General features: G+C 34.5%; 3 protein-coding genes and 2 pseudogenes across 4 annotated transcripts; 4 read left to right on the top strand and 1 right to left on the bottom strand.

Annotated features, from left to right (window-relative positions):
- Positions 1-1,880: 1,880 nt before the first annotated feature.
- On the top strand, positions 1,881-25,810 carry Grd (gamma-aminobutyric acid type A receptor subunit Grd). Of its 2 annotated transcripts, none has more exons than XM_088043009.1 (10): positions 1,881-2,030; positions 16,338-16,522; positions 16,569-16,636; positions 16,931-17,154; positions 19,046-19,128; positions 21,778-21,927; positions 24,199-24,351; positions 24,397-24,530; positions 24,625-24,762; positions 25,278-25,810. In XM_088043009.1, the coding sequence occupies exons 1-10, from the start codon at positions 1,939-1,941 to the stop codon at positions 25,680-25,682; spliced, it is 1,632 nt and encodes a 543-aa protein (XP_087899135.1). In that variant the 5' UTR covers positions 1,881-1,938; the 3' UTR covers positions 25,683-25,810. The 2 variants fall into 2 exon arrangements, with proteins under 2 accessions (XP_087899135.1, XP_087899134.1); XM_088043008.1 differs by having other exon boundaries at positions 21,778-21,957.
- LOC148169922 (uncharacterized) lies at positions 7,561-8,276 on the top strand. Its single transcript, XM_088043788.1, has 2 exons — positions 7,561-7,622; positions 7,678-8,276. Exons 1-2 carry the CDS (start codon positions 7,566-7,568, stop codon positions 8,170-8,172), a joined length of 552 nt encoding a protein of 183 aa, XP_087899914.1. The 5' UTR covers positions 7,561-7,565; the 3' UTR covers positions 8,173-8,276.
- On the top strand, positions 8,920-9,471 carry LOC148169921 (uncharacterized; annotated as a pseudogene).
- Positions 10,044-10,944, top strand: LOC148169920 (uncharacterized; annotated as a pseudogene).
- LOC148169919 (uncharacterized) lies at positions 13,254-14,141 on the bottom strand. The gene is made up of 3 exons (XM_088043484.1): positions 13,589-14,141; positions 13,439-13,544; positions 13,254-13,356 (listed from the first exon to the last, which is right to left on the bottom strand). The coding sequence occupies exons 1-3, from the start codon at positions 14,139-14,141 to the stop codon at positions 13,254-13,256; spliced, it is 762 nt and encodes a 253-aa protein (XP_087899610.1).
- Positions 25,811-27,580: the final 1,770 nt, after the last annotated feature.

Raw genomic sequence — 27,580 nt, 5'->3', positions numbered from 1 at the left:
ATTTTATATTTTATCGTCGGAGATACGGACTGTAAAGAAAATTTAAAGCTGTTTCAAACAGTTTAATGTCTAGTAAATCATTCAATTAACTTCAGGTGGAAATAACATAATTGCGATTTCCCAGACCTTGTTTTTGGAGAAATCGGTACACTCCTCACGATTGCGTTTAAAATTCTCTCTTTTGGGTTTCTAAAATTTATTGACATGAAACTTTACCCAGAAAACATTGAAAGTGTTTCTTTGGGGGTAGCCGCAAATCGATTTACTGTTTCCTTTAATTAAATAGAAGGAAACCAAACGGTGAGATACAAAATTGGAATGAAAGATAGTAAACAGGCTTTTGTGTGGGAAAAAAATGATTGGAGGTTGTTGTTAACAATAATTCCTAGAGGGTTTTCACTCTTATTAATAAGTAACTGAATTTCAAAACGTAAAAACGCGGATTTGAATAACGCTGATGAGCGGAAGTTAAAGTACCCTCGATACTTGAAGTTGTCTTCCCATTTCCCTTTAAGCTTCATTCTCTTTAACCTAGACCTGAATGCATCGTCGATAATTTCACTTGACACACAAATTTCATCAAATCATTCACTTTATTGAAACATGAGTTAAAATTGGATGTAGTATTAATAATGACCGTCATAGTTGCAAATCAATGTGCGTTTGAATATTGGATGCACGACGAATAACCGCACAATTAATAGAAGCAGAAGCGACAACTGGATTGAGCGCAATCGAGAGTTCTAATCAATCAAACACTAGTCAGGCTGCGTTATATAACACCATTGTTTCCAATGACAGATTCAGAGCGTATATATCTCGAAAAGTAAAATGAATTTAGTCAAGAAATATGGTCTGGAAGGCAAAATAAACATCAGATAACAAGAGTTATAAGTTATGGCTGAGCTGTTTATAATCAAATTTTGGAGGAGCAGTGGCTCGTTAACAAAACCGATTGGGAACAACCGCGAAAAATCACGTCCGAGTCTTAAATTTGTCATAAACTGTTTAATACCATTCCGACTACATGAAAGAAAAATTTGCAATTCATAAAACAGTATTGACTAACAATGCTACCAATTTTCATGCATGATGGGTCCTGGAAAAAGAGAAATTTACTAAAATCAATTACTGTCCTAATAAAATCGTATAAAATTTTATACAAGTTGAACATGAATACTCCAAACATCCCAGTTTGAGACAGCTGAATTACCGATCTTTTTGATAGGAACGCTTTCAATGAATACAACTGTTCGTTGGGATCCCTACAAAAAATTCTTAATAATTTATTGATTTATTTTCATACTGTTTGGTTTTGTGGTGAGAATGAATATTTGAAATTTTTTAAATGTATAAATCGACCCCAAACGATTGCAGTCCATTATTTTAATTTAACAAATTGCACAGGTATGGTATTTGTTGATTATCTGTCATATGAAGCGTGTGGTATAACTCTAAATTAAATTGAACAAAACTGGTATAGACACTTCTTCGATAAAATGATTTGCGATTTGTCAGATTTGATTTTACTCACAGCAGGTTACAAAATATTTTAAACTTTTTAGTTGTGTCGTTTATCGATTTCACTTTTCGTACACAACTGGATTTTACCTGAATCCGCAGTGATTTTAATCCCAAAAAAGACTTCTTTTTCGCACCTCTTAAAATTCCAATTAACTCCAGTTTATCCTCTCCGAATTATCTCGTTCTGAATTTTACGACAATGTCTCGAATAATTTTCCACCACTTCTTGTATCTCAATGTATTAATTTTTCCACCGGTCCACAAGTTAAAAGTTGAGGATGGCCGTAACACGCGCTACATTTGCGCGAGTGGTATGCGCACCATCTGTGATAAATCTGTGTCTATGGGGGCACGAATCGTCAGTGTCGCGTGGTGAAGACACCCAACAAAAGTCCGAAGATGCCACTTTACTAGATGTGTGTTTTCCGGCGAAACTTGCCGGAATCCTTTGACAAAGACGCGCTCTTCGTATCCCTCCGCTCCAGTTTGAGTTTCGCAAAGTTCAGGTGAGTCGGATGAGACTTTGTTTGCTTTGTACAGATGAAACAGGACGTAATTTGATATCGAAAGATTAAGAATCAGAAAATGCATTTCGAAAACAAACTATCACGTTTCGGGAGAAATGCAGGTTAAACAGACTTCGCAAACTTTTTCAAGTATTTTTTAATTTCACGAAGTTGTACTACCGCGAGAAATTAAAATTGCGAAAGTTGGGGGATTATTTAAATATTTTGTAAAACATTTTTTATTATTTTGGTACGCCGAAACACTCATTTACATATTTTCCTTTTTTGATTACGACACAAACTAGGTCAATACCGAAAAAGTGAAAATAAATTTGAGAGGAAAAACTAAGCACAATAATTTATGCCTAGATGTAAAAAGTGGTGAGTGCGAGTGGTGTTTAAAAACCAAAGAATGTTACGCTCATGATCATAATTCATGATTTTTAAAACTGCGGTCAGCAAAATGCTTTTGGCCCATAAATCGGCCTTATCTCTTGGACCAGTTGAAACGACATTTTGCTAAAATCTACTAAATGCACTGGTGAAACAAAAATTTCTATTTTCATTCGTTTTTGGCATTATTTTTTAGTAGTTTGACTTTCTTAATTTAAAAAAATAAAATGTCGGTAAAAATGGTGGATGCGCAGGGCAACTTTTTTTTAAAACCAAAATAAACTTGGCAAATCGGTATAATTACCAAATTAAATTTACATTTTAGTTTTTGGTATCTTCCAATTAATATTTCAACTTTTAAACAGACAGTTAGCTTCGGGAAAAACAAACTAAATAAAATTCCAACTGAAGCTGAAGCGCCTAATTATGAATTTAAATTTTGAATATTTAATTCCACATGTTTGGAAAAGGATTATATTTATAATTGTGGCCATCCAGTGTGTCATTTCCCGTTATTTTCCGCAATGGAGATATTTTATGCCGTCCAATATCTGTTGAATAATGCCAGAGCCACGTTTTCCGATAAATAGCCAAAAGGTGTTAGAGAGTAACTGCATTAGCGGCTTTTATACCACTTTTCGTTTGATGGACTAGAATGAAACGATACGCTACGAGTGTTCGATACCTCAAGCTATACCGAATCACTTCTCCATTGGACGTGATTTATTTAGAAGAAATCGTGACATCAATCAATTTTTTTCTAAACATTTGTATAAGCACGTTCATAAATTCTCCAGTCGATGGTTTTTGACAAGGTTATGTTGTTATTACAACCCCCATCCATTTCCCGATCTTAAATTAATTTCGCGAGGAACTGGAGTATTTATGAATTCTTTGGAGAATTTTGACTGTTTAGTTCTGTGCAATCGTTGAGATTTATGTGACCGAGACGTTTGGCAACAACTCGTCGCCATCAGCGAAAGCAAATTGTTTCTGTTAAATTTCGTGAAAAACAAGAGAAGTATAAAATTCTAAGAACTCTAATACTTGCTATGATAGATATTGCGAGAGCTACTTGCGCAGTTCTTGGGAAAATAAACTTGGAGCAGTGATTAATGTCTTGATGTCACCGAAGAAGTGAAAACCGTCACAAAAGAGAAATAAAATTGTAATTACAACATTCGTTGTAACGTAGTAAATTAGCACAACATGTTTATTTTTCTTACACAATTTTAGAAGTGGGAAATATGGAACTGGAGCAATAATTCCTCTCAAATCTCTTCGGCGAAATGATCATCTTAAGCGAGATCAATACAAGACAATTTCAGTTATTGAAATAAATGTAGTAAAACCGCCTCCCAGAAACGTATGTTTAATGAGACATCTGCGGTTTTTAGAGCTGTATAATTAATCGTACCGTTAGTTTTAAGAGATTGTTAAAATTATTCCGTTGCTAATTAATTTAACTTGTAGTTAATTTGTGGGAGAACGATTGAGTCTAGGGAATAGTTTGGCGGTTTAGTTTTAAATTAACAGCGCTAAAAACAAGACAAAATATTTTTACCTGACTCCTGCAATTTTATCCTCTCACGCGTCACTGATAATAATAATCAAATTACTGACAGCACCTCCTATTGTTACATGATTAGAGCCAAATCTGTATTGATTTCGATGGACAAGTTATGAAGTTTAATATGCATTCTATAGATAGTTTAAACTTCGAGTTTTAAAATTCCTGGTGACATCAATATAGTTGTCAACAATTTTGTACTTTTTATTTATTGTTTTGTATGTTTCATTTTCCAATGCTACAATAAAAAAAACTGCAGTTCTTCAAAGAATAATGTCCTTAATTACTTTTCTGTATTAACGAAGAATCCCTACAGATATGTCGCATGTCAACACGATTTTTAATAAAGCGAAGGAGACACTTTATTTGCCTTCTAACGTTAATACTGCTTAATACTACTTCTTTTATGGAAACTTGAAAGTTATTATTACAATATTTAGCTTTTCAATTCCTCCACATTTTGTTTTACCCAAGCAGAATTGAGTTAAAGTCGTCTATGAGGAGCACTTTTAATCAAATTAAATTAACTAAAAGAGGCCTTTCTTATTTTTGGTAAAAGACATTGAAACAGAAGAGTGCTGCTTGGAATTAACTAAATTATAACGTAAACCAAAAATAGCAACCGATTTGATAAAAATTAAAACGAAAATCGATTTAGTTTCAGGATAATACATATTCCATTGGAAGGAAATTAAAATGTTAGATTTAACTTAACTCTTGATATTATGTAGTGTTCAACTTGCTATTTGGAATTAAACTACACAAATAATAAATTACGGAGTAAATTAAAACACGATTACAATTTTCAAATGAATAAATTCAACTGTTCTGTTCTACTTCCCACACTGAAGAATAAGACTGTTCAATAAGTTCGCCTTGAAGCTCATGCAGCGGTGCAATTACTGTTAAATTTCCACAATTGTGCGATTTGTCTCCTTTGTAACTAGAAGCACCCTGATTGTGCTCTTTACTGATATATTTGAGACACGGGAAGTGAGGGTTTTTGATTTCTGTTATGTAACTAATATTGTCTATTATTATTATTTTTAGTTTTCGAACTAATACAAACTAATAATTCATACCGTTATATTGTGCTTTTCTAAACGACAGACGCAGATACCTTTCCTGAAACAAAGTTTCTCGAACAAAAAATGAATACCAAACTCCGGAGAAATCCAGGATTCCACGTCTCCGATTTTAGAAGAAAATTTCTTGCAATTTCCGGGATCTATTACATATCTAATCGAATATCGCAGAAAAACATTAAAAACATATTTTTTCCGGGAGTCTAAGAAAACCGGAAACTTTCAGCATAGTTTCAGATCCTTTTTATCGGCAAAAACTCGATGAGTCAGTAATTTATCGAACGCTATCGTGATGAAAAGTGTCTCAATAATTTTATTTCGAGCTGTAGACGTTTTTACTCTGAAATTTGTATCGTAAATTGAAACTAAACTTCCGTGTTAGGAAGAGAGCCTTAGGAACCTTTGATCTAAGTGGTGGTCCTTTGTCTACAATCAATCACTAGCGATATGTGACGTTGACACCACAAACTTAGCAAACAAAACTACAGGAAAGAGATCCTTTTAGTAATAATGTGTTCAGACATTAAAATTGGCGGTGGGAGCCTCGAGATGGTTACATTTATGGGTTTCCTTTTGCTCGGAATTAATAAGTCGTATTGAATGTTGGCACACATACAAAAGAGACAATGAGGCTATTTCCCAAGGGAGTACATTGTAGCGAGGTGGGTTATCTCTTTGTCATTATTTGTAAAAGTTCCATTTGGGGAAGTGGGGCTTGAAATGAAAAGATATGCAGTTAGCGGATTTTTAAATTGTTTAATCAACACAAATCTGATTATTTGGAGATTAATTGGGTTTAGAAACTACCGTTTCCTTCAGTGAAATTATCGACAAAGAGATAAATGCTGTTTTTCACCAGATCTAATGTTATTTGGACAGTAAACGAATTATCTCAGACAATTGCTTGAAATATTGAGCTTTATTGTTGGCTTAGAGTGCAATTGCAATTCAATCATTTATTTTAGAGATATTAATTTTTCAAATCAGATCTGTATTTTGAAGTGGAAGTCGATATTATACGTCATACTGTTATGATAATAATAATGAACAATTTTCAATGCTATCAACTACCATATTAAAATTAAATTAATATTCAAAGTACTTCCGCTGAATCAATTCGGTTTATTAAAAGTAAAAAATATTTCTAATTCATTTAAAGAGCAAACATGTTCAGCATCATACTGCTCCTCTGTCTTTGGCTGAATGGAACATACGAATCAATTGTAAGTCTTTTTAACTACTCTAGATCATTCTTAAATATTTCTTTGATATAAGCTCCAAAAACCTAGCGCGGTGGACGTGGAAGCCGGATATCTCTGCCCTGACAACGACCAATTAGAGATTCCAATGCAAGAATTCCGCATAGACCGAATAAATCGCACCCACCGAGCAATAACAATGGATTTTTCTTTGGCACATGCTATAGATAAAGACGTTGAAGGAACTGTGCTGATTGACAGGTGGACTGACAATGGTTGGAGCCCTTTGCCTAACATATTCTCTTATCAAGCTGATCCATGCAATAAAGTCATGCATGGATCTGTGGATGTATCCAAAGATTTGATAGTTCAATATGGGAAATCTTTAGGGCTAAAACACCCAGAAAAATGTGAAATTCCACCTGGAAATTACTCTGTAAATCGATTTCCTATTTCGATCACAGCTGATTTACCCTTTTGGCATGGTCGTTTGCGCTCGACTATGATTTTAAGAAGAATACAGAACAAGAAGAAGTTATTTTGTTCAGTCTGTGTAGTTAATTTAAAATAATATTTGAACCACACCAAGCGTTGATACAGGATTTTATTGCAATGGAAATTGTCACATGTTCTTTGTTTGTATGTTTCATTAATAAAATAAAGAAAAAATAAAGAACTGAACTGACTATGATTTGCGATATAAATTTTAGAAATGAAGAAACAGCTAAAAATATTGTGATATTGGTAGTTTCATTGCTATCCTAATAAAACTGGAGATGCAAATATTTTGAACTCGCTCATAACTAATGCTATCACAAAATTTTAGAGCAATCATCAAAATTTTTAGAAAGATTTATTTTGAAAGTAAATATTTTAAATTTGGGATCTGTACTTCGGTAAAAGCAACTGCCCATGTCTAGTATTAATGAATACATAACAACACAAAAAAGTAATAAATAGAGAAACGAAATTACAAATGAAAAAAACTTAATTTGAAAAGAAATGACGATAACCAAAACCGAAAAAAGTGATAAAAGTTTTATAGAATGAATAGACTATCTACGTACAAAATGAATAACAAAATAATAAATGAAAACAGTAGAAAAATCAAATCAAATGAAAAGTAACCATTAAAGACTAAAATAAAACAAAACCAAATGACCAGAGAGTAGCAAATAATAGACGGAATTAACCATATTAAAATGAAATTAAATTTCATAGTACTTCCGCTGGATCAATTCGGTTTATTAAAAGTAAAAAATATTTCTAATTCATTTAAAGAGCAAACATGTTCACCATCATACTGCTCCTCTGTCTTTGGCTGAATGGAACATACGAATCAATTGTAAGTCTTTTTAACTATTACTCTAGATCATTCTTAAATATTTGTTCGATATAAGCTCCAAAAACCTAGCGCGGTGGACGTGGAAGCCGGATATCTCTGCCCTGACAACAACCAATTAGAGATTCCAATGCGAGAATTCCGCATAGACCGAATAAATCGCACCCACCGGGCAGCCACAATGGATTTTTCTTTGCCACACGCTATAGATAAAGACATTGAAGGAACTGTGGTGATTGACAGGTGGACTGACAATGGTTGGAGCCCTTTGCCTAACTTATTCTCTTATCAAGCTGATCCATGCAACAAAGTCATGCATGGATCTGTGGATATGTCCAAGGAATTGATAGTTCAATATGGGAAAGCTTTAGGACTAAAACACCCAGAAAAATGTGAAATTCCAGCTGGAAATTACTCTGTTAATCGGTTTCCTATTTCGATCGCTGCTGACTTACCATTTTGGCATGGTCGTTTGCGCTCGACTATGATCTTGAGAAGAATACAGAACAAGAAGAAAATATATTGTTCAGTCTGTGTTATTAATTTAAAATAATGTTTGAACCACACCAAGCGTTGATACTGGATTTGATTGCAATGGAAAATGTCACATGTTCTTTATTTGTATGTTTTATTGATAAAATAAAGAACTGACTATGATTTGCGATATAAATTTTAGAAATAGAGGAACAGCCAAAAATTTTCTGATTTTGGTAGTTTCATTGCTATCCCAGTAAAATTGGGGACGCAAATATTTTGAACTCGCCCATAATCAATGCAACCACAAAAATCTAAAGCAATCAACAAATTTTTTTAAAAAAGATTTATTTTAGAACTTAATATTTTAAGGTTGGGATCTGTACTTCGGTAAAAGCAACTGCACATGTCTAGTATTAACGAATACATAACAACACAAAATAACAATAAACAGAGAAAAGAAATTATGAATTATTAATGAAAAAAACTTAATAAGAAAAGAAATGACGATAACCAAAACCGAAAATAGTGATAATATCTACGTACAAAATGAATAAAAAATACTGAATGAAAAAAGTAGAAAAATCAAATCAAATGAAAAGTAACCATTAAAGACTAAAATAAAACAAAACCAAATGACCGAGAGAGTAGCAAATAATAGACGGAATTAACGATATTAAAATGAAATTAAATTTCAAAGTACTTCCGCTGGATCAATCCGGTTTATTAAAAGGAGGAATAAATCAGTAAATACTCTTAATTGATTTTAAAAGAACAAACACGTTCATGACCATACTGCTTCATTTTTTCCTGCTGAATGAGGCAAATGAATCAGTTGTAAGTCTTTACATTTAACTACTTTATATCATTCTTAAATATGTTTCCTATACAAGCTACAAAAACCCAGCCCGGTGGACGTGGAAACCGGATATCTCAGCCCTGACAACGACGAGTTAGAGATTCCAATGCGAGAATTTCACATAGACCGTATAAATCGCACCCATCGAGCAGTAACAGCGGATTTTTCTTTAGCACACCCTGTTGATAAAGATGATGAAGAGACAGTGATTCTAGAGAGGTGGGCTGACAATGGTTGGATCGCTTTGCCTAACTTGTTCTCTAATCAAGCTGATCCTTGCAAAAAAGTCATGGAAGGATCTTTGAAAGAGCCCAAGTGCAATATGGTAAATCTTTGAGATTGAAACACCCAGAAAAATGTGAAATTCCAGCTGGAAATTACTCTGTACATCGGTTTCCTCTGTCGATCTCTGGTGAAGTGCCCTTTTGGCATGGTCGTTTACGATCGACTATTATCTTCAGAAGAGTACAAAACAAGAAAAAGATATTTTGTACAATCAGTGTATTTAATTTAAAATAAGGTTTAGACAATATTAAACGCTAGTGCTGGATTTTATTGCAATGTCTTGTTTTTTGTTTACTTTCTTCAATATTAAAATAAAAGATTTATTAAGATTTGTGTCAGTTGCAAAGGATTAAAATAAAAGAAATACATTTTGGTCATAAATGCACAGCAGAAAATCTTGTAAGTTTAGTAGTTTCAATGGAATTTCAATAAAATTTGGGAATGCTAATATTTTGAATCTGCTCATTAACTACAATGTCTAGTGGCAAAATTTTGGAGCAACCAAGAAAATTTTTAGAAAATCTTATTTTTGGTACATTAATATTTTAATTTTGGAATTTTTCTTCTTTCGGTGGAAGGAACTGTCCATAGCTACTTAATTAATTAATAAATAATAAGGCAAAAGAAAACAAAAAACAGATACGATAAAACATAAATTAGAGATTAAAATAAAAAGAAGGCAAATGACTGAAAGAATATCAATAAAATAGACCGAATTAACACAGCCATAGTATTAAAATTAAATTAAATTTAATCTATTTGAAAATACTTCCGCCACGTTACTAAAAATATTCCTAATTGATTCTATGAGCAACCATGTTCAAGATAAAACAATTTTCCTCATTTTTTGCAGAAAGAGGTGTCTGGGTCATTTGTAAGTTTTTTTTAAATTTGAAAAAAAAAAATAAATTTGAAAAATTAACCAATATTCTTTCAAAGCTACAAAAAGACTACATAGTGGACGTGGAGGCCGGTTTTCTCTGCCCTGACAACGACGAGTTAGAGATTCCAATGCGCGAATTCCGCATAGACCGTATAAATCGCACCCACCGAGCAATAACAATAGATTTTTCTTTAGCTCACCCATATAGATATAGATAAAAACGTGGAAGGAACGGTGATACTAGAAAAGTGGGTTGAAAATGGTTGGACCCCGTTGCCTAATGTGTTTTCTTATCAAGCTGATCCATGCAACAAAATCATGCAAGGCCCTTTAAATATTGCTAAAGACTTCTTAATACATAGAGGTAAAGCTTTTGGTCTGAAACACCCGGAGAACTGTAAAATTCCGGCTGAAAACTACTCTGTTCATCGATTTCCCATTTCGATTTCTGCAGAAGTACCGTTTTGGTCTGGTCGTTTACGATCAACTTCGATCTTAAGAAGAGTACAAAACAAGAAGAAGATGGTTTGTATGACCACTGTGACGAATGTGCAGTAATACTTGTAAAATGTGTGGTGATGGATTTAAACGCAATACAAAATAAAAATATTTCAGTAATAAAGTACTTAAATAGAAATATTTATGATCTGTTCAGAAGAGGAATAAACTTTACCTACAAGAAAAATTTTTTTTTAAATTTGAAGAAATGACTATTTTGAACTTATTAATTTCATTTGATTAGTTTCATGTTTCATGTTAACAGCAACAAATCAATGTATCGGGAACTTATTGTCATTGTGCATTGTCGTCGAGCAATTTTTTAAACTTTCACAAAGAACTAACTTTTTAGAGTGGGTGTGCGCCCGAAGTTTTGAATGAACCAGTGGTATATTGGAAATAAAGTTTCCCTATCTTTTCCTTATTGCACTTATTTCCGCAAACTCGGTTTTTGTATAATGTTTACCCAAAATCATGCAAATAAATGTGCCTTGCGCCAAAGCTTAAAGTTTAACTCAACGGCTCAAACATCCTTTGAATCGAATTAATTACATTTTAATGCGAAGCTGCGGTATGCGCGGCTTTAAAGCAGAAAAATTAGCTACACTGACGTTCCTGCGTTTTTATTAAATAAAATTAAAGAGAAGAACTAGCGATGTTTGATTAAAAAAATTAATCAGTTCGATCGGCTTATCGTAAAGGCAAGCCCTTTATGTCGGTTATAAAAACTTACTGTTTTCGGGGCTCGAAAATCTGCTATTGAACATACTTGAGTTAATTGGTTTGGTGGCGGGATTCGCTCGGATTTAAGGCTTCGCCGCCATTAGATATGTCTGATGGAAGGCTTCATAAATTCCAAAATTAGCAATTCAAAGGATCGCGGTTAAACACATTCAACACGCAAGCCGGAAATTGAAGTTGATGTAATTTTAAGAGAGTCTGGACAAGTTTCGATGATCATGTCCCGGCGTTACCTCAATCTCGACCAATCTATATGCGCATACGGATTGCATTTGATTAATAAGTACAAGGTGAGAATTCGTTTCGATTTAAAACGATTCCATTTAAATTCGGAGTGGGCGCCGGTTGGTTATTTACTCCAACACTATTAGAAGGATAAATCCTTCGCGGGATTTATAAGCCGCCGAAGCACACAGGATGTTTATTCCATTTGCTGCGAAATCAAACCGCTTACAGATGAGATTTTTTGCTAAGTTTTTCCCAAGACAAGCAACAGAAATTTGGTGTTGTAAAAAGTCGGAAAAGACTGTAAAAATTCAATCCATTTGCACGGATTTTTGAAAAACTTCTTCTCTTAATTTTTCAGATCCAGTTTTTGGCTCTTGTTTTTGGGTTCTTCTAATCATTTTTATCCTAATATTGATTATTTGTTTTTATTCTTTGTTAGAATTTCTCCGATTCTGTTTACTGATGTAAATTCATCATTTATAAAAAAAATGTAAATTGTAAAACCTATAAAACACCACAATATTAACATTTTTTTTAGATTTTTTCATTCAATCGATACAAATTATATGTTTTTCGAGATGATAAAAATCTTTCTCATAAAATGAAAATTAAGAATAGTATCTTCTATCTTATCTAATATCTTCTAGTTTTCCTCCATTCTCTATAAAGCTCCGTAATCCGTTGGATTTTTAAAAAAGTTTGCTCTTTAGTAGCAACTAGCTTATTTTGATCAATTTTCCAAATTTTCTCTATTTAAAGTCCTGAACAACTTTCACTTTCCCCTTCTAGTCAAAAGGAAGCTCTCTTTCTAAGGAATGTTGCAAGCTGCCGACCACTTGACGGCCTTGAAAGAAAGTGAGCAGGAACTTGTCCCTCCCACGACGCGTTCAATGCATGCATACAAAACCGGTCGACCTTCAAGGACGTTCACGAAGAATCTGGGCCAAAGTACCGGTTCCTAGTAGTAGTGGAATATGTGTACTACGATTTTACTTTTACTTTCATGAGGAAAGAAAATCACAAGAGATTTTTATTGGTTTTGCGCCCTTAAATAAAATGAAAATGAAAGTGCTACTTCTGGTTATGGAAACTGAAATTATGAAAAGATAAAATTTAATATACTTTTAAGATCGCTAACATAAAGAGTCTATAATTTTTATTAGGTCTTTACTCGTGTACGCATCTTTCTAATTTAATTTTTGCAAGGTGGAAGTTGCCTTATCTAATATTGTATTTACAAGTTTTGTAAAAGCGATTTTTAAGTAGGCAAGAAGCCTCGTTATTTATTCATTAGCGCAAGCCTCAAATCTGGATAAGAGCAGATCGTCTCGATAGGATCTTACAACTCTTTTATGATCAGGCTAAAGCGATTATCCGGCGTGTTTATAAAAGCCGAATTAAATTTTAAATTACTCTGCGCCAGTTAATTAAACTAATGGAAAAAGAGTTAAAAAACATAAACCCCAACAATCAAAAACTTCCAACTATAAATCTGATTAGCCGCTTTTAATTACAAAAGGTTAATTAAAAGTTTTATTTATTAAAAAGTGGAGACACGTCTGAAGGATTTGAAACGAGGTGATTAGGGATGATGACGGAGCTAGGGGATGCAATTTGTGAAGGGCTTCGGGCCTATCGTGCATGGCAGGAAGTCATAAAGTATCCTTCATATTTTTCTAGCATTAGATAGAAAATTATTTAATAAAGTCGAGAGATCTGAAGGGAAAAAGACCCTCGGGTTATAATATAGACCGTAATATCCTGAAACCCTTATTGAAAAAGATTAGGACACAGCTTGTTTGTTAAAGTTTTATTAGGCAAAAATTTTAAAATACGGCACCAAACAGTTACATAGGAGGATCTTCTGATTCGTCCTTCACGTTACACAAACATTCGGGATTATCACACTGATTCTCAGCTAAATCATTGTTCCTGTGGTCATCGGGATAAACCGCATCTGAAAAACCCTCGTGTTTCATACCACAAAAACTCTGCACTTACCGGGAGAAAAAGTTTCTTTGTTATCGTTCTCGATGACGGGAGCTTCAACTTTAGCCGGGCTGTGGCTCCTCCTCCTCCTCCTCCGCCTTCGTACTCTTTTACTTCTTCGCGTTCTTCGCAATAACCGCACAGGATACTCGTCACTTTCACTATCACTTTTTCGTTGAGGAGTTTCCGAATCGCTACCAACCTTTGAAAGACTTCTAACTGTAGGAAAGACAGTGCGTCTTCGTTTTCGCCTCTTTGATCGTTTCTTCTCCATTCTTTTTCTCCTCCGACATTCCATGCAGTTTTTGAAAGGACGCAAAAATGCCGCATTTATCCGAAATTTCCCAGCCCTCTGTTTAACAATGCCATTAGTTGTGGCATGATTAAGAGCACGTCGAACTTGAGTGCTTAGATTTCGTGGGGTTGAAGACAAACTGAGGCCTTTCAAGTTGGATTTAACGTGACTAACGATTTTGTTACTGTTAGAACCACCGATTTCTTTCAGTTCGTAGAGGGCTTGAACAATTTCGGGAAGAAAACGGGGGGTTTGTCCGATTTTTTTCATCGTGGATCACTGATAAAAAGAATTTTGATTGCATGCCATCTGAAAAAGGTAATCTTAAGGCTTAAATGAGATGACTTTTCAAACACTTACCGAAATTTGAAAGTTTGAGTAAACAAAAGTTGGTTGTTAGGGAAGTGGGCTACGCCTTGCCGATGTACGGGTGAAATTGGTGGAAGAAACAAAGACAAGAAATTTTCATCAACTTCTCCCGTAAATATGACTTGTGAAATTAATTTCAGAAAAATGTTGAAGTCAATCGAGAGATAAAAGAACAGATTGGAGAGTTATATTAATTTCAAACTGCTTCTTGCGTTGTTTTCCAATCGACTTTGGTATTGATTGTTACTTAATTTTTGGACAGAAGTGGCTCGAAATTTGCGTAAATAAATTACATTGTCAAGAAGTATCGATGTCATGCCTTGCCGATCCAGCAACAAAGAACCTAATAGGATGTTGTTCATCATCGACTGAACGTAATTGGATCAAAGCGCGGAGTCCGTGTTAAAAGTGGATAAGTAGATTTTCCTAATTTCCCATAGCATTTATCTCTTTTTCCAACCGTGTAACATTACGCAGATCCAAATTGACATTTCCGATTACACGTAAAAATCGCAAATTTTAATCAGCACCTTTGACAATTCCGAAACTCGTTAAGACCTCCTTTAGCAAACCACTGTTTGTTTAGTGCTTTCGCCCCGACAAATTGCGAGCATTTCCACGAAAAATGTTGCGTCTGGCGAGTACATGAATTCTAACTAAACGTGATTTCCTCGAGCTGAATCACTTTCTAAGCTTATTTACGTCACACCTCTTACATCCGCTCCTGGAGCAAATCCCGTTTGTCGCGAATGGATTAAACCTTAAACCGCTCACTGACGAAGATCTTAAAAAACGTTAAACATGTCGGGAATACAGGTTAAGGTAGACTTCGTTTTTTTGCGGTCTTTAGGGATGTTTGGCACCTTCGACGATATTTGCACAGCTTCACGACTCCCTAAGGAGTAAACACGGTTTTTGAGATCTGGAACATGAACGCTGGGATTTTCCGATTTGAAAAAATTAAATTTCATCTTGATTGTTTATCGACTCTTTCACATGAACGAGTCTCTGTTTGAATAATTGTAATTCCGATATGACAAAACTCGAGACGGCGACAAGAGGAAATTGGATATTTGAACTTTGAAATAAAAATAAAACTACTTACTTCCAGCACCTACACATTCTGTAATTGTCATTTTATTCGAATTATTCATTTCAACTAGGTCGATTTTTACTCCATTTTTGGCTCATTACAAGATTTTCCGTTAATTAAAATTGCACAACGTTTCAAATCAATCAGACGTAAATAAAATGTCGTGTTGTGATTAATTTCAACGACCCGTAGAGTTGGGTTTATATTAAATTTATTTACGTTCTAAAAAGTTTGAAATTTGTGAAATTCTTTTATCAACGGAAAAAAATTAATACCACAATTAATAAAAATAAAATTAAACGAATGGACAATAAAATGATTATTATTATTGCACAAATGGTGGATGCGCCGGAATAATTTTTATTTCCACAATAAAGTTTTTGTAATTTCACCCGAATTTAAAATAAAATGTGTTGGAACTAGCACTATCGTCGTCATAAGCCGCAAGTTTCGTACAAATATTCCCTGAATTGTAGTCGACAAGATGACACTTATTACCCCATTATTGTTCTCGGTGTCCTTAAAAATTTTTCCGTAAGTTTAATAAAAGTTGACTGCTGACAAAGCACGATTCATTTTACTTATAAAATTACATACCTCTCTTTATTGTGCAGCAATGAAACGCAAAACTGTGGTATTTGACGGATATAAATTAAGAATAAAATGAATATTTGTTCCAATTTTTGTCGCGTAGTATCTCAATTATAACTTTTCTTAATTTACCAACAAATTAAGTTCTGGTCGTTGCTTTGACTCACCGACAGGGCAATTATCATCACCAACAGACTTTTATCAGGTAATAAAAGTAGTCGTCATGGTGGTGAAATAAAATTTTTACAGCTCACGTTTTACGATTTGCTCTAAATTGTTTAAAAACGAAATATAGGGAGCTCATTCCATTTATCTCTGATTTTCGGCTTGATATTGTCCTCGAAATTAAATCGAGGCGAGTAAAGTTTGAATCCTCTACAAAAATCCGCATGAAAATTGATCCTTTGTTCCAGCAACAGGATGAAGCGGTTTCAACTTTGGCTGACCGTTTCGTTACTAACCAAGTTTGAAACCAGTTCAGGTGTGTCTCTCAAACAATCTTCCAGGACGCCACAAATCAACAATCACCAAAACATTTCGACGCTTCTGGATAATCTGCTCAGAGGATACGATAACAGTATCAGGCCGGATTTTGGCGGTATGAGCAAACATTGTCAGATGTGTTTTTATCATTTGTTCTACAGGGCCTCCTGCTGTTGTGGAGGTTGATATTATGGTGCGGAGCATGGGACCGATTTCAGAGGTTGACATGGTAAAGGAGCTTTATAAAAGATAATAAGAAACTGTCTGCCTTGATCGGATTATTGATAATAAAATATCTGCTTTGTAAGCTTCGGCAAAGTCGAAATAGCGAAGCTTTTTGCATCTGCGGCTATCGAGCTGCTTTAATTTTCGTCTGGATGTGAAAGCAAGAATTCGTGTTTTTGCTTCCTTGCGTACGGCTTCGATGCGTTTCCGCTTTGCCTGTTGGCTTTCATCCAAATCTCTACCTTTAACCATCCACAATGTTAATACAGGATTTTAATCGCACGACTTGTTGATCTAGACGTATTCGATGGATTGCTACTTCCGTCAATCCTGGGTGGATCGCCGATTGGCATTCCCTGGAGACACCAACGACACTTTGGCGCTAAGTATTTCAATGCTCGCCCGGATTTGGAAACCAGACACTTATTTTTATAACGGAAAGCAGTCGTATTTACACACGATAACAACTCCGAACAAATTCGTTAGACTGTATCAAGATGGGCGAGTTTTGTACTCGTCGAGGTGAGTTTTTCTAGTTCTAGTTCCTCCCGTTTCGGTTACAGCCAATTGCGATCAGTGCATTCTGAGACAAAGTTTAATTAAGCTCGTCCGTGGTACGCAAAGCTTTTCACATTTGCATAGTTTGCTGAAGGATCGGAGATTACGTGCCATTGAGTTAATTTACTAATATTAATTGAGGCTCGATTAACCACCGTTCCACTTCGATCAGCTTAAGTTCACTCATCTGCAGCAAACAATCTAACCGTCTTAAGTGTTTGCCCGGTGAAATATTTTTTCTCTAAGACAATCCATGTCAAACCGCATATTCCCGTCAAAAAAAATCCCGAAATAGAACAGTCGCGGCTATAAAAATGTTAAATTGAAAATCGAAGTTTCCGGATTTTTTAATAATGTAATGGAGATAAAAGTTTCACTCAAACGCTTTGACAGGAACATGGCTCACATAACCAAATTTCCAATACAAACTAACTACTCCGCATTTCACAAAGATAGACACATTTTCAAAGCACTAACGTGGAGGAGGAGTTCTGTTTGCTGTTAGTAGTAATGAGTTCGCTTCAACAGCCCTTGATGTGTTGCATATTGCAACCACAGTTCGCAACAATTAAATAACAAATTTAAATAAAATGGTGGATGCGCCGGTCAAAATCTTCACATAAACAATCTGGTAATTGTCGTCGCTCGTGCTAACAAATCCCCGTGGCAGCCTCGTTTAAAATAAACTCTCGTCGTAAACTCAAATATTGACTGCTTTGGACAAATAAAGGAAAATATGTGACGAGATAACTGTAATGAAATTTAGCGGCGTTTCACTCTGCAGCAGCTGCGGTTTTATATAAATTGGTAGGATCTCGAAATTGTGATGTTTGAATTAGTTCGTAACCTTTTTCTGCTAATAAAACCGGACACGTAAACGTGAAAAGATTTCCACGAATTGAAATTTATTGCATTTTACGGCATACACACAGATTTCGATCTAAACATGTTTCGTTGAGCACCATCTTAGGATTTATGGAACGTGAGATGAATCCGATAAGTACCACTATTCTCACTTATGCAGGACACTCAGAGGCAGACCGAAGAGTTTCGGATTTAGGTTTGAACTGTCGACTTTTAGTAGTAAGTGTGGCTTCATTGCTTGCGATTTTTGTTCGTGTCTCATTTGGAGATTTATGTCCGTTTTATGGAAATTCCCATAAAAACGTTTATGGACTGTTTTGGAAAAGTCAGCCAACTAAAACACATTCGTTCTAATCGTACTAGAAATAATAACCAAAAGTGCTTAAAATGGACAACCAATTAAACTAAATCGTCAAAAAAACAATACAGCTTTGACCTTCCCCGATTTGAAATAGTTTGGAAGTTTGCCCGGAGTTTTCTATTTTCTTTTTCACCATCGGAGTGGAACAAATAAAGCTGCAGTAACTTATTTTTAATTACGTGTTAGTAATATTTCCCAAACTAAATTCCTTGAGCGGCTTTTGAAAAATATTCCGTCCAAAGTCAGTGTTCGAGTAATAAATGTAAATTATTCTTGTTATAATTAAATTGAGCGATATTTCGTGATCCGTACTAAGTACTGGAACCGAGAAACGCTTGAATAATGAAAGAAATTGTAATAGAGTTCTGCAAGTGATTATGTCAATTAAGAGAATTAGGAGGAAAAGTTTGTCGGTGATCAAGCCGTTTGTCTTTAATCCGTGCATACTTAGCAAACTTTATAATGAAATTTACACACAATAACACGATTTGCAAAATTAATTCAGATTTTTCACAGCGCATAATTTACGGGTTTTTTTGTGCAGTACCCGAAGTTGTTCGATAATTGGGAATTACACATTCCACCCTTAGACTCGCAAAAAGTGTTTCCATTATTTATCTTCATTTTCAGATTGACGATTAAAGCTGGATGTCCCATGAATTTGGAGGATTTTCCTATGGATATCCAGAGGTGTCCGCTCAAATTTGGCTCTTGTGAGTAAATTTTTAAGTAATCTCGTTCTGTGTTGCAACTATCGACACGTGTTGCTCACTAGCTTCGATAATTTCGTAATTCGATAGTAGCTACAGCACTGACAGCAATTACGCTTTATAATTACCTGAACTGTGAGAAAAAAGAATAAAAAAATATAAAAACATAAATTAATACGACGAGGCTAAATTGAATTTTTTCTTCGCTTCCTCGAAATAGCCTCGATTCAAATCACTCGAAAATTGAAAATGTTAGAGAATGGTAGTAATTTAAATCTATAATTGGAGTTTATAGCCACAATCGGGCTCAAAATTTATGAAAATGCAAGAGGCCGTTTAAAATATTTGTACCTATAACTTTAGACCCGGCGCATCCACCATTTTAACATTTAAAGAAATTTAAATTTACAAAATTAGGATTTATAATAACTGAATTACTCAAAAATTTGTCGAATATTTGATCGCCTTTCTTCACTTTCCGTTTTGTAATTTAGTTACTTTCACTCCCGAGTAGATTGTATTATAAATTTCACAGATAAATTCCCTCGAGCATCTTTCAACAAATGAGCCGAGACATAAAACACCTTGACATGTTGTTAATGGTTAGTGATGTGCGATACAGAAATAAATGAAGGATCCCGAGGGCAGCATGTGGTAAAGCCTCTAAGATAGACACAACGATTTATGCCCAAGGGGATCAGATCGTTCGCGTAGCATGAGGGCAGAGTAGGTCATTGTGGCTTGATTAATGCCCACACCTGTCATCGGCTGCTACTTGTTACTTTAACCCTCCCATTATGGCGGAAAATTTTCAATTAGACCACCCCTATCGCGTTGTTTGACTTTTAAGGACGCAAATTACGACGCCCTTTGATGTAAATGACATGCACATAATTGATAAACATGACACTTAAGAGACAAAGGTGTTTCACTCGCGAAATTGTTTTTGTTGCCACCAGAACGTGGCCATTTGAATCAAAAATTTTTTCGGAGTTCAAAAAGCGAAGGGGCACTTCGAGATTAAACCGTAATTGCGGCCGTGGTCGATATACATCTGAATAATTTCTTGTATTCAGGCTGTAACTTCTGAAGATTCAACAGGTGGGTGATAAAGTCTTTTTGTGCTGATTGTTATGGGGGCTCCAAACGCTTATCATTGGAAATAAGAGGTTTTTCTGTTTAGGTTTTAATATATGCAAAGTTCTGCAAACAGATGTACTTGAACAAAATTCCATTATGACAATGTATGCAAACTTTGAATCAAAACTGCATAAAGCGGTTTAATTGTTTTTGATGCGGTTTGCATTATAGTGAGCGGAATAGTAATAAAACTTCTGAATGTTTGATTTCATCCGTGATACGTTTACACCAAGCTTTTCAAGCAAATGCAGAGATCCAATAGCTGAATTTGTTCAAATGCACATGATTAAACACATTCTAAAGTTTGCATTCGTTTTACACAAAAAGCGAATAAAATTCGAGCTAGCGTTTGAATGTACTGCATATCGACGCCGAATCAGGAATTGTTTAAGCACTCACAAAAACATTTCCTCTGTCTGATTCAAAAACCCCTCGAAATATAATACTCGAACAAATAATACCTGTCATTCATAATGATATTAAAACAAATAATTCCCAAGCTATGTACTTTCCTGACATTACCTTTATAAAAGAAAATCAATATTCACTGAATGACTTTACCAGCGTATACATGACGTTTTATAAAAGCTTTTTACTTATTTTTCTCAATTTACCACACGCGACATTACTTTCCAAGCAGAAAACGGAGTTTTTACCGTCATAATGCAGTTTACGGAGCGAAAGTGTTTTTGTCTGCGAACTTTAAATGCAAGGGAAAGATGGCAGAAGATCGCAACGGCTTGTTAAAGTCATTTTGTAGTGATCCAATAGCACGGGGGTGGATATTTTAAATCGGTTGTCCCACGAGGCGTGTAAAAAGCTGGCTTCAACCGAGCGAAAAACGCACTACTAGAGTTTTCGAATGAGACTTCCGCGAAGAATTCTAGCTGGAAACCAGTTATTTTCAGGTAAGCAAAACGAAATAACATCGCAGTTTCTAAATTTGGAAATAGAAGGCGGACGATTGGTCAATTAGCCTGCTAATTTGCTAATGGCCCAATTAAAATAATCGGATCAGAAACAAATTGTATCGAGAGATTTTCCATTTATATCTAAACAGGATGAGAATTCAACCTGAATTCGTAATACCTTTGTCACATGATAATAAAATTCCACAATCATAAGTTATATTATCTCCATTTGCGTTTGACTTGATTAATTGTTGTGTGAGAGCAATATTGGCCGATATATCAGTCAAGCAGAGCACAGATGGAGGATGATAGCGCCTGTAAAATTATTTGTCATGACTATTTTTATCCCGTTAATCAAACTAACAATTTTAAATTAAATTTCACAATATTGATATCTATTTTATATTCGCTGTCATTCAAACCAAAATGCGTAGATATTGGGTACATTATTTCATTTGTGTGAGTTAATTATTTCAGCGCGTGCGGGTTTAAATCTTCAATTTCCTCTTCCGCTAGGTTAACACTAAAACTGGTAACATATAACGCGTTATTTAATTAATTTCGAACCGAATGCGTTTAAATACGATTTTTCTTTTTTCAGTCGGATACACATCGCAGGACGTCCTCTACCGCTGGAATAAAGCCCGGCAGGTGGCCATTGCCGACGACATGAAATTATCACAATTCGACCTCATTGCCACCCCCGCGGCCAATCATACCGACACCATCGTCAACAGCGATACGAAATCAGGTGTTCGCATTGTTGACACCTTTGAGATTAGTAAGAATTGCATGAATTTGGACCGTTTTGAGTCTAATTGACGTTGTCCAGGTCCTTACTTGTTTGCTTAATAGGATCATGTTCTTAGTTATAGTTACGCTCGACCTAAACTAATTTGATCGCTTGATGAAACACAGTTCCGGGGCTGTATTCCGATTTGGTGATTTTCACATTGTTTCGGATCCTTGGACAAGGATTCTATCTTCTATCGTAGGAATATGACGACAATGCAAAGTCGATTTAGTCAGAATGACTAAATTTTGCTAAATTAATTACTGGAGTTATGTAAGACAAAAAGATGGAGAGGATTAAGAGAGGAGTCTTTGGTGGGATGAGTTGAAAGGAATAGAAATGTTTATTCGAGAGTGAAAAATTGCACGACCAGTTCAAGACTGCCCGAGCAGACTCAATTTTTTACACATAAAAATAATCCTACTCCTAGCTAATTTATTATTAAAATTAATATTTTTAGAGTGAATGAAACAATTCAACATTTTTATTTTTAAAATTTGTAATTGTCATTCTTTTAAGAATATAAAAACTAACTCTGAGATACCCCACGCCTTGTTTAGAAATCCCGCCGTAGACACAAAGAAATAAACTTTGTTTTTGAGCAAACCGAAACTTTGCAATACTTTTTTTTATAGAAACCCTTAGTTATTGTAGATTTAAGTACATGCAGATCAAATTTAGGAAAGTAACTATTCCTAGAATGTTTATTAACTGGGTCAAATTTTACAACAATTATAGAGCCAGATAAAAATTCTTAAAATTTCTAATTTTAGATCACACCAAAAACTGCATTTAGTTGGACAATTCGCACGGTATTTGGTGAACAAAAATTATAGCTCCTAAACGGCCTAAAATTGTGGTTACTTTTTAAGATTCATATTTTTTAACCTGCTTTATTTGATTATGTAAAAATAAATGTTTATCTTCAAGTATAAGAAAAAAAATTAAAATACCAATTAATGTTATGGTATTAAACAATTCTTGAAAAATAATATACAATATGTATACATATGTACAGATGATCCACTATGGTTTTGGGGATAATTCTTTAAAATTTTTGTGAAAAAAAGTGACATTTTGTTCCCAAGATAAGTAGGTAAACTATTATTTATTTAAACCGCCACTTTAATTAGAAAATATTTTACAAAATATGACTTGTAGTCATTAGGTAAATGTTCGCTTAATTTAAATTAGATCAACTGTTTTATTTTAAATGGAACACCTATATTTTTTATTTTAAATCAATGTAAAATTAAATTTTGCGTTATTTCACGTTTTCCAAAACTTCCTAGACATATTGTAAAAATAAAAATAAAAATGTTTTATATTTGCATGAAGTCAATGCAAAATTTAATTTTATATTTTCTATTAAAATGGAAAACATCATTACCAAATAATAATACATAAAACAAAGCTAAGTATATAAAAAATGTATGTTCCGAGTTCATCAAGGCATTTTTTTTTCTATTTTAAGAAAAAGGTTTGTGCAAGTGCAAATTTGGTTACATCATATACTAGAAACCCTAATAAACATTTTGGCATAAATAACTTAATGTTGACTCGTGAAGATCTAAACGTAAACTTAAAGTTTTCAAATAACTAAAAAAAATGGCAATTATTAAAATTAAAAATATTATGGGATAAAAGCCCAAAATACAGAATTTCTAACCATACAGATACTGTTATATAAAGTGCCAATTGGAAAGCAAAAAATAAGCCACAAAAATGCCCGCAATTCTATGGATAAACTGCGTGTATAAAATTCATGGAATTTTGGTGATTTTAAGGACCTATAATTTCTAAACGACTTTGTGAATAATTCTGAAATTAGAACAATATCTGGTACCAATCTAGAACTTGCATCTGTAATAATTTGAGCTTGATACATCGATTTTTCGATTTTCGCCCAAACAGAACCATGCAAACTGTAGCATCGCCGCGTATTTAATTTAAAACCAAAATTTATAAAACAAAACCACCGTCGGATTTATATTTAAATGAGAAATTTAATTAATTAGAAACCAGAACGAGGATTATATTATTTCATCCCTTAATTTGATTTACTTTAGAATATTCCTGTTAGCTATAAAAAATAGATATGCAGTTGAAAGCTTTGATTGTGTAAAAGTAAACGTTATAAGCAATTCCGATGACCCCCATAATTTTTTAATGAATTTTAGTTGAAACTGTTTGTATAATTGATTATTAGTCTTGATGGTGGCATTTCAGCTGAATATTCAATGCTTCTTGTCAGTTTCCACTTGCAACGGCACATGGGCAACTTTCTCATTCAGGTGTACGGCCCCTGCGTGCTCCTCGTCGTCCTCTCATGGGTTTCCTTTTGGTTGAACAGGGAAGCCACCGCCGACAGAGTATCTTTAGGTAACTTTAAAACCCTCTCTGCATAAACTAGTAATGATCCCGTAGGTATAACGACCGTTTTAACAATGACATTTCTGGGATTGGAAGCCAGGACGGATCTGCCGAAAGTCCCTTACCCCACAGCGCTTGATTTCTTCGTCTTTCTGTCATTCGCGTTCATTTTCGCTACTATTATCCAGGTAAAAAATGTACTTAACTGACCTAGAACGTGAAAATCACGCAAGCAATTAATGTTGCGAACACGTTGACTTGAAACAATGCCAATTATTTCAGTTCGCTGTGGTCCACTACTTCACGAAATACGGTTCCGGCGAGTGCTACTTCAGCTCGGATTTCAGTTCCGATTCTAGCAGCGACGAAGAGGATTGGATTGAAACCACGGAAAATACGCCTAAAGACACTTCTTCGCACGTAAGTGCTCGCGACTAATTGCCAAACCAAATAATGGGAGATTTTTCGGGTCCGTTACGTTAAACCCCCCCAGTTCTAGAATTTCTATAAAATATTACATAGCCTAATGCGCTAATTATACGCTATTATGCGCCACAATTTTCATTTTTTGCGCTGCCTTCCCTAGAAAGTTACAATCATTTTTTTGTTACTTGCATCAGCCCTCCCAGTTAATAAAATGCAATGAAAATTGTGGCGCATAATAGCGCATAATTAGCGCATTGGCCTATGTAATATTTTATAGAAATTCTAGAGCTGGGGGGGGGGGCTAACTTAACGGACCCAGATTTTTCGGCTATTGAAACTATGAAACGAATTAAGTTTAGGAAAATACTCGCATGTCGTTAATATTTATAATCAATCTTTGTTAATTAAATTTTCGATTGCATCACACGGAAAAATTCGGTAATTAAAATTCCTCCGCAAACAAGAGAAAGATTTCGTCGCCACGCCATCTCATCTTGTCTTTTCCGTAGGTGTCCGGTTCCCACGTTTGCAAAGGCTCTAATTTCGACAGCTCCAACGGAGGAGATCCTCATTTCATAGAAGTAATTCCTTTATCGGCATGTTCCATTCCGGTGGCCTCGATGAGACGTTCATCGCAGCCATGGAGTAATCTGTCCTGCATTAGTCGATCGCAAGAAGAAAAAATTTACGTGCCAAGTCCGGTGAAATCTTCCGTAATTCAAAAATCTCCATGTCAGAATCAGAGGCATAGGAGAAAGAAGAAAAGAACACCGAGGTTTAATTCAGTTTCAAAAATAGACCGCGCATCCAGGGTAGTTTTTCCCGTCCTTTTTATTACTATTAACGTGTTTTATTGGTATTCGTACCTGTCGAGGACCAAGAGGATACAGAATCTAAGCGGTTCAAGTGTCTAGCTGTGATGTTATGCTTGATTGGTGTTGTAGTTCCTTTTTTCTATCCATTTTGGTTGCAGGAGTTGTAGCTACGTAAAACTGCCATGATGATTTTTACGACTCGAAAACTTTATTTAATTTCAATAGGACTGAAGAAATTATATTTATGATTGTTATTTGTTGAAAGTTTATTAGCCTTAGGATTAACATGATAATAAATTACCTATAATTTTTTCGCGAGAGTTTTCTTTCAACCAATCGATTCCTATAAAAATTTTACTTCGAGACAAAGATCCAAAAAAATATAAACCTCTATCAAATCACTTCCACTAAAAAAACAAACAAGCGAGGGCACGATTTAAGAAGTTATTTACGAGTTTCGTGTTTTTTAGACGGAAAAAACCAATTCATTACAGATTCAAATATGCAGACGAATACAAGCGTCTCCATTTCAATTAAAACACACAAGCTAATCAATCAGCAATTTTACTCTTTCCCAGATTGAAGGTTTAAATAAGGCAATTAGCACTAGGAATGCTAATTAGAGCTGAGAACAATAAAATTGAAATCAGTATTGAAAGATCTCGTTTCATTCAACTATGTTCTGTAAAAATTGCAGGTAGAACCTCGAATCTGAATAGAGTCAAACTTGGGCTGAAGTTACCTTGTGGAACAAATTATTGCATAATCGAATGTGAGCGGATCCCTTAAGTAATTGCCAAACCTCAGAACTTTGGATAGGTAGCAAAATATACAACTTAACATAAACGGCCTTTCAGATATTTAGTTTGCGTTTTCAATTGCAAGACCCAAAATTCCTTATTTGCAGTTATACAGTTATTTCGAAGACAATTCCGAAATTTAATCATAAAAACGTACTTTCGTTTTTAAACCACACATTTCAAAGTCATATATGATATCTCCATAAAAAACGTTTTTATTAATTTCCGGAACTACGACAGATAGAAAGAGCGGTTTTTCTCATCGTTTTTCTAGCATTTAGCTAACAATTCGCTCTTTCATTTTGCGGAAATGGCAAACAATGTAAATCTAGTTCAATCAATACCAATAGCTTATTTTTGGAGCAAACTTTTAACTAATTATACCTCATTTTTGACTAAATTTTACGCAGATTCTAAATCCGTGCTTAAAATCCGCGTATGCGTAAATAACTGAGTTATGGCTGATTAAAATTTCCGATAGTTGGTTTTTATTTTATAAATTTTCATTATCTCAGACACTACGACAGATAGAAAGATGCAGTCTTCGTCACGGTTTTTCTCGCGCTTTTGCTGCTGAGAAAGCAGTATCAGATTATAGAAACATTCGATGTTTTTTTAGGGAAAAAATCCAACTCAAAACGATAAAAAGTTTGATATTTTGTTTTTTTGACCTCCACTCGTAAAATATTTGACCTGTCGACCTGAAATTTGGTCAGTTGAAAGATCCTGAGGAGCTCTTTTGATTGATGTATAACTTAAAGGTGTTCGTCACGAAAAAAAAATCCCAAAAAGACCTCCCAAAAACTTATATCGGTCAATATCTCGTTTGTTTGTGAAGTAAATTTAACCTATTGGTACTCATTGAACGCAGAATTTCACAGTCCAAAACTGTGCTATTTTTTACGTACGTCGACAAATAATTGAGTACGATTTAAATTTTAGCTTGAAAACTTATCTCGAAAACTATAACAAATAGAGAGATGCGATTTTCGCCATCGTTTTTTCTGGCATTTTGCTTGATAAAAATACGCTTTTAAATTTTCCGGAAATTGAAAGTTTAATTTTTTCAATAATAAATTTTACGATTAAAACTATCTAAAATACTTCGGTCGATATTTCGCTTAGTTTAGGAGCAAACTCATTTTACGCAGAAACCATCTAGAAATGCAAGTTTGAACCAAAATTTCTGCCGTTTTC

This window comes from Gnatocerus cornutus, chromosome 8 (genome assembly GCF_029298725.1).
Source record: "Gnatocerus cornutus isolate USDA-ARS CGAHR chromosome 8, icGnaCorn1.1, whole genome shotgun sequence".
Lineage (NCBI taxonomy): Eukaryota > Metazoa > Arthropoda > Insecta > Coleoptera > Tenebrionidae > Gnatocerus > Gnatocerus cornutus.
Note: the sequence above shows the minus strand (reverse complement) of the source record. Positions and strands in the feature narration are given on the sequence as shown.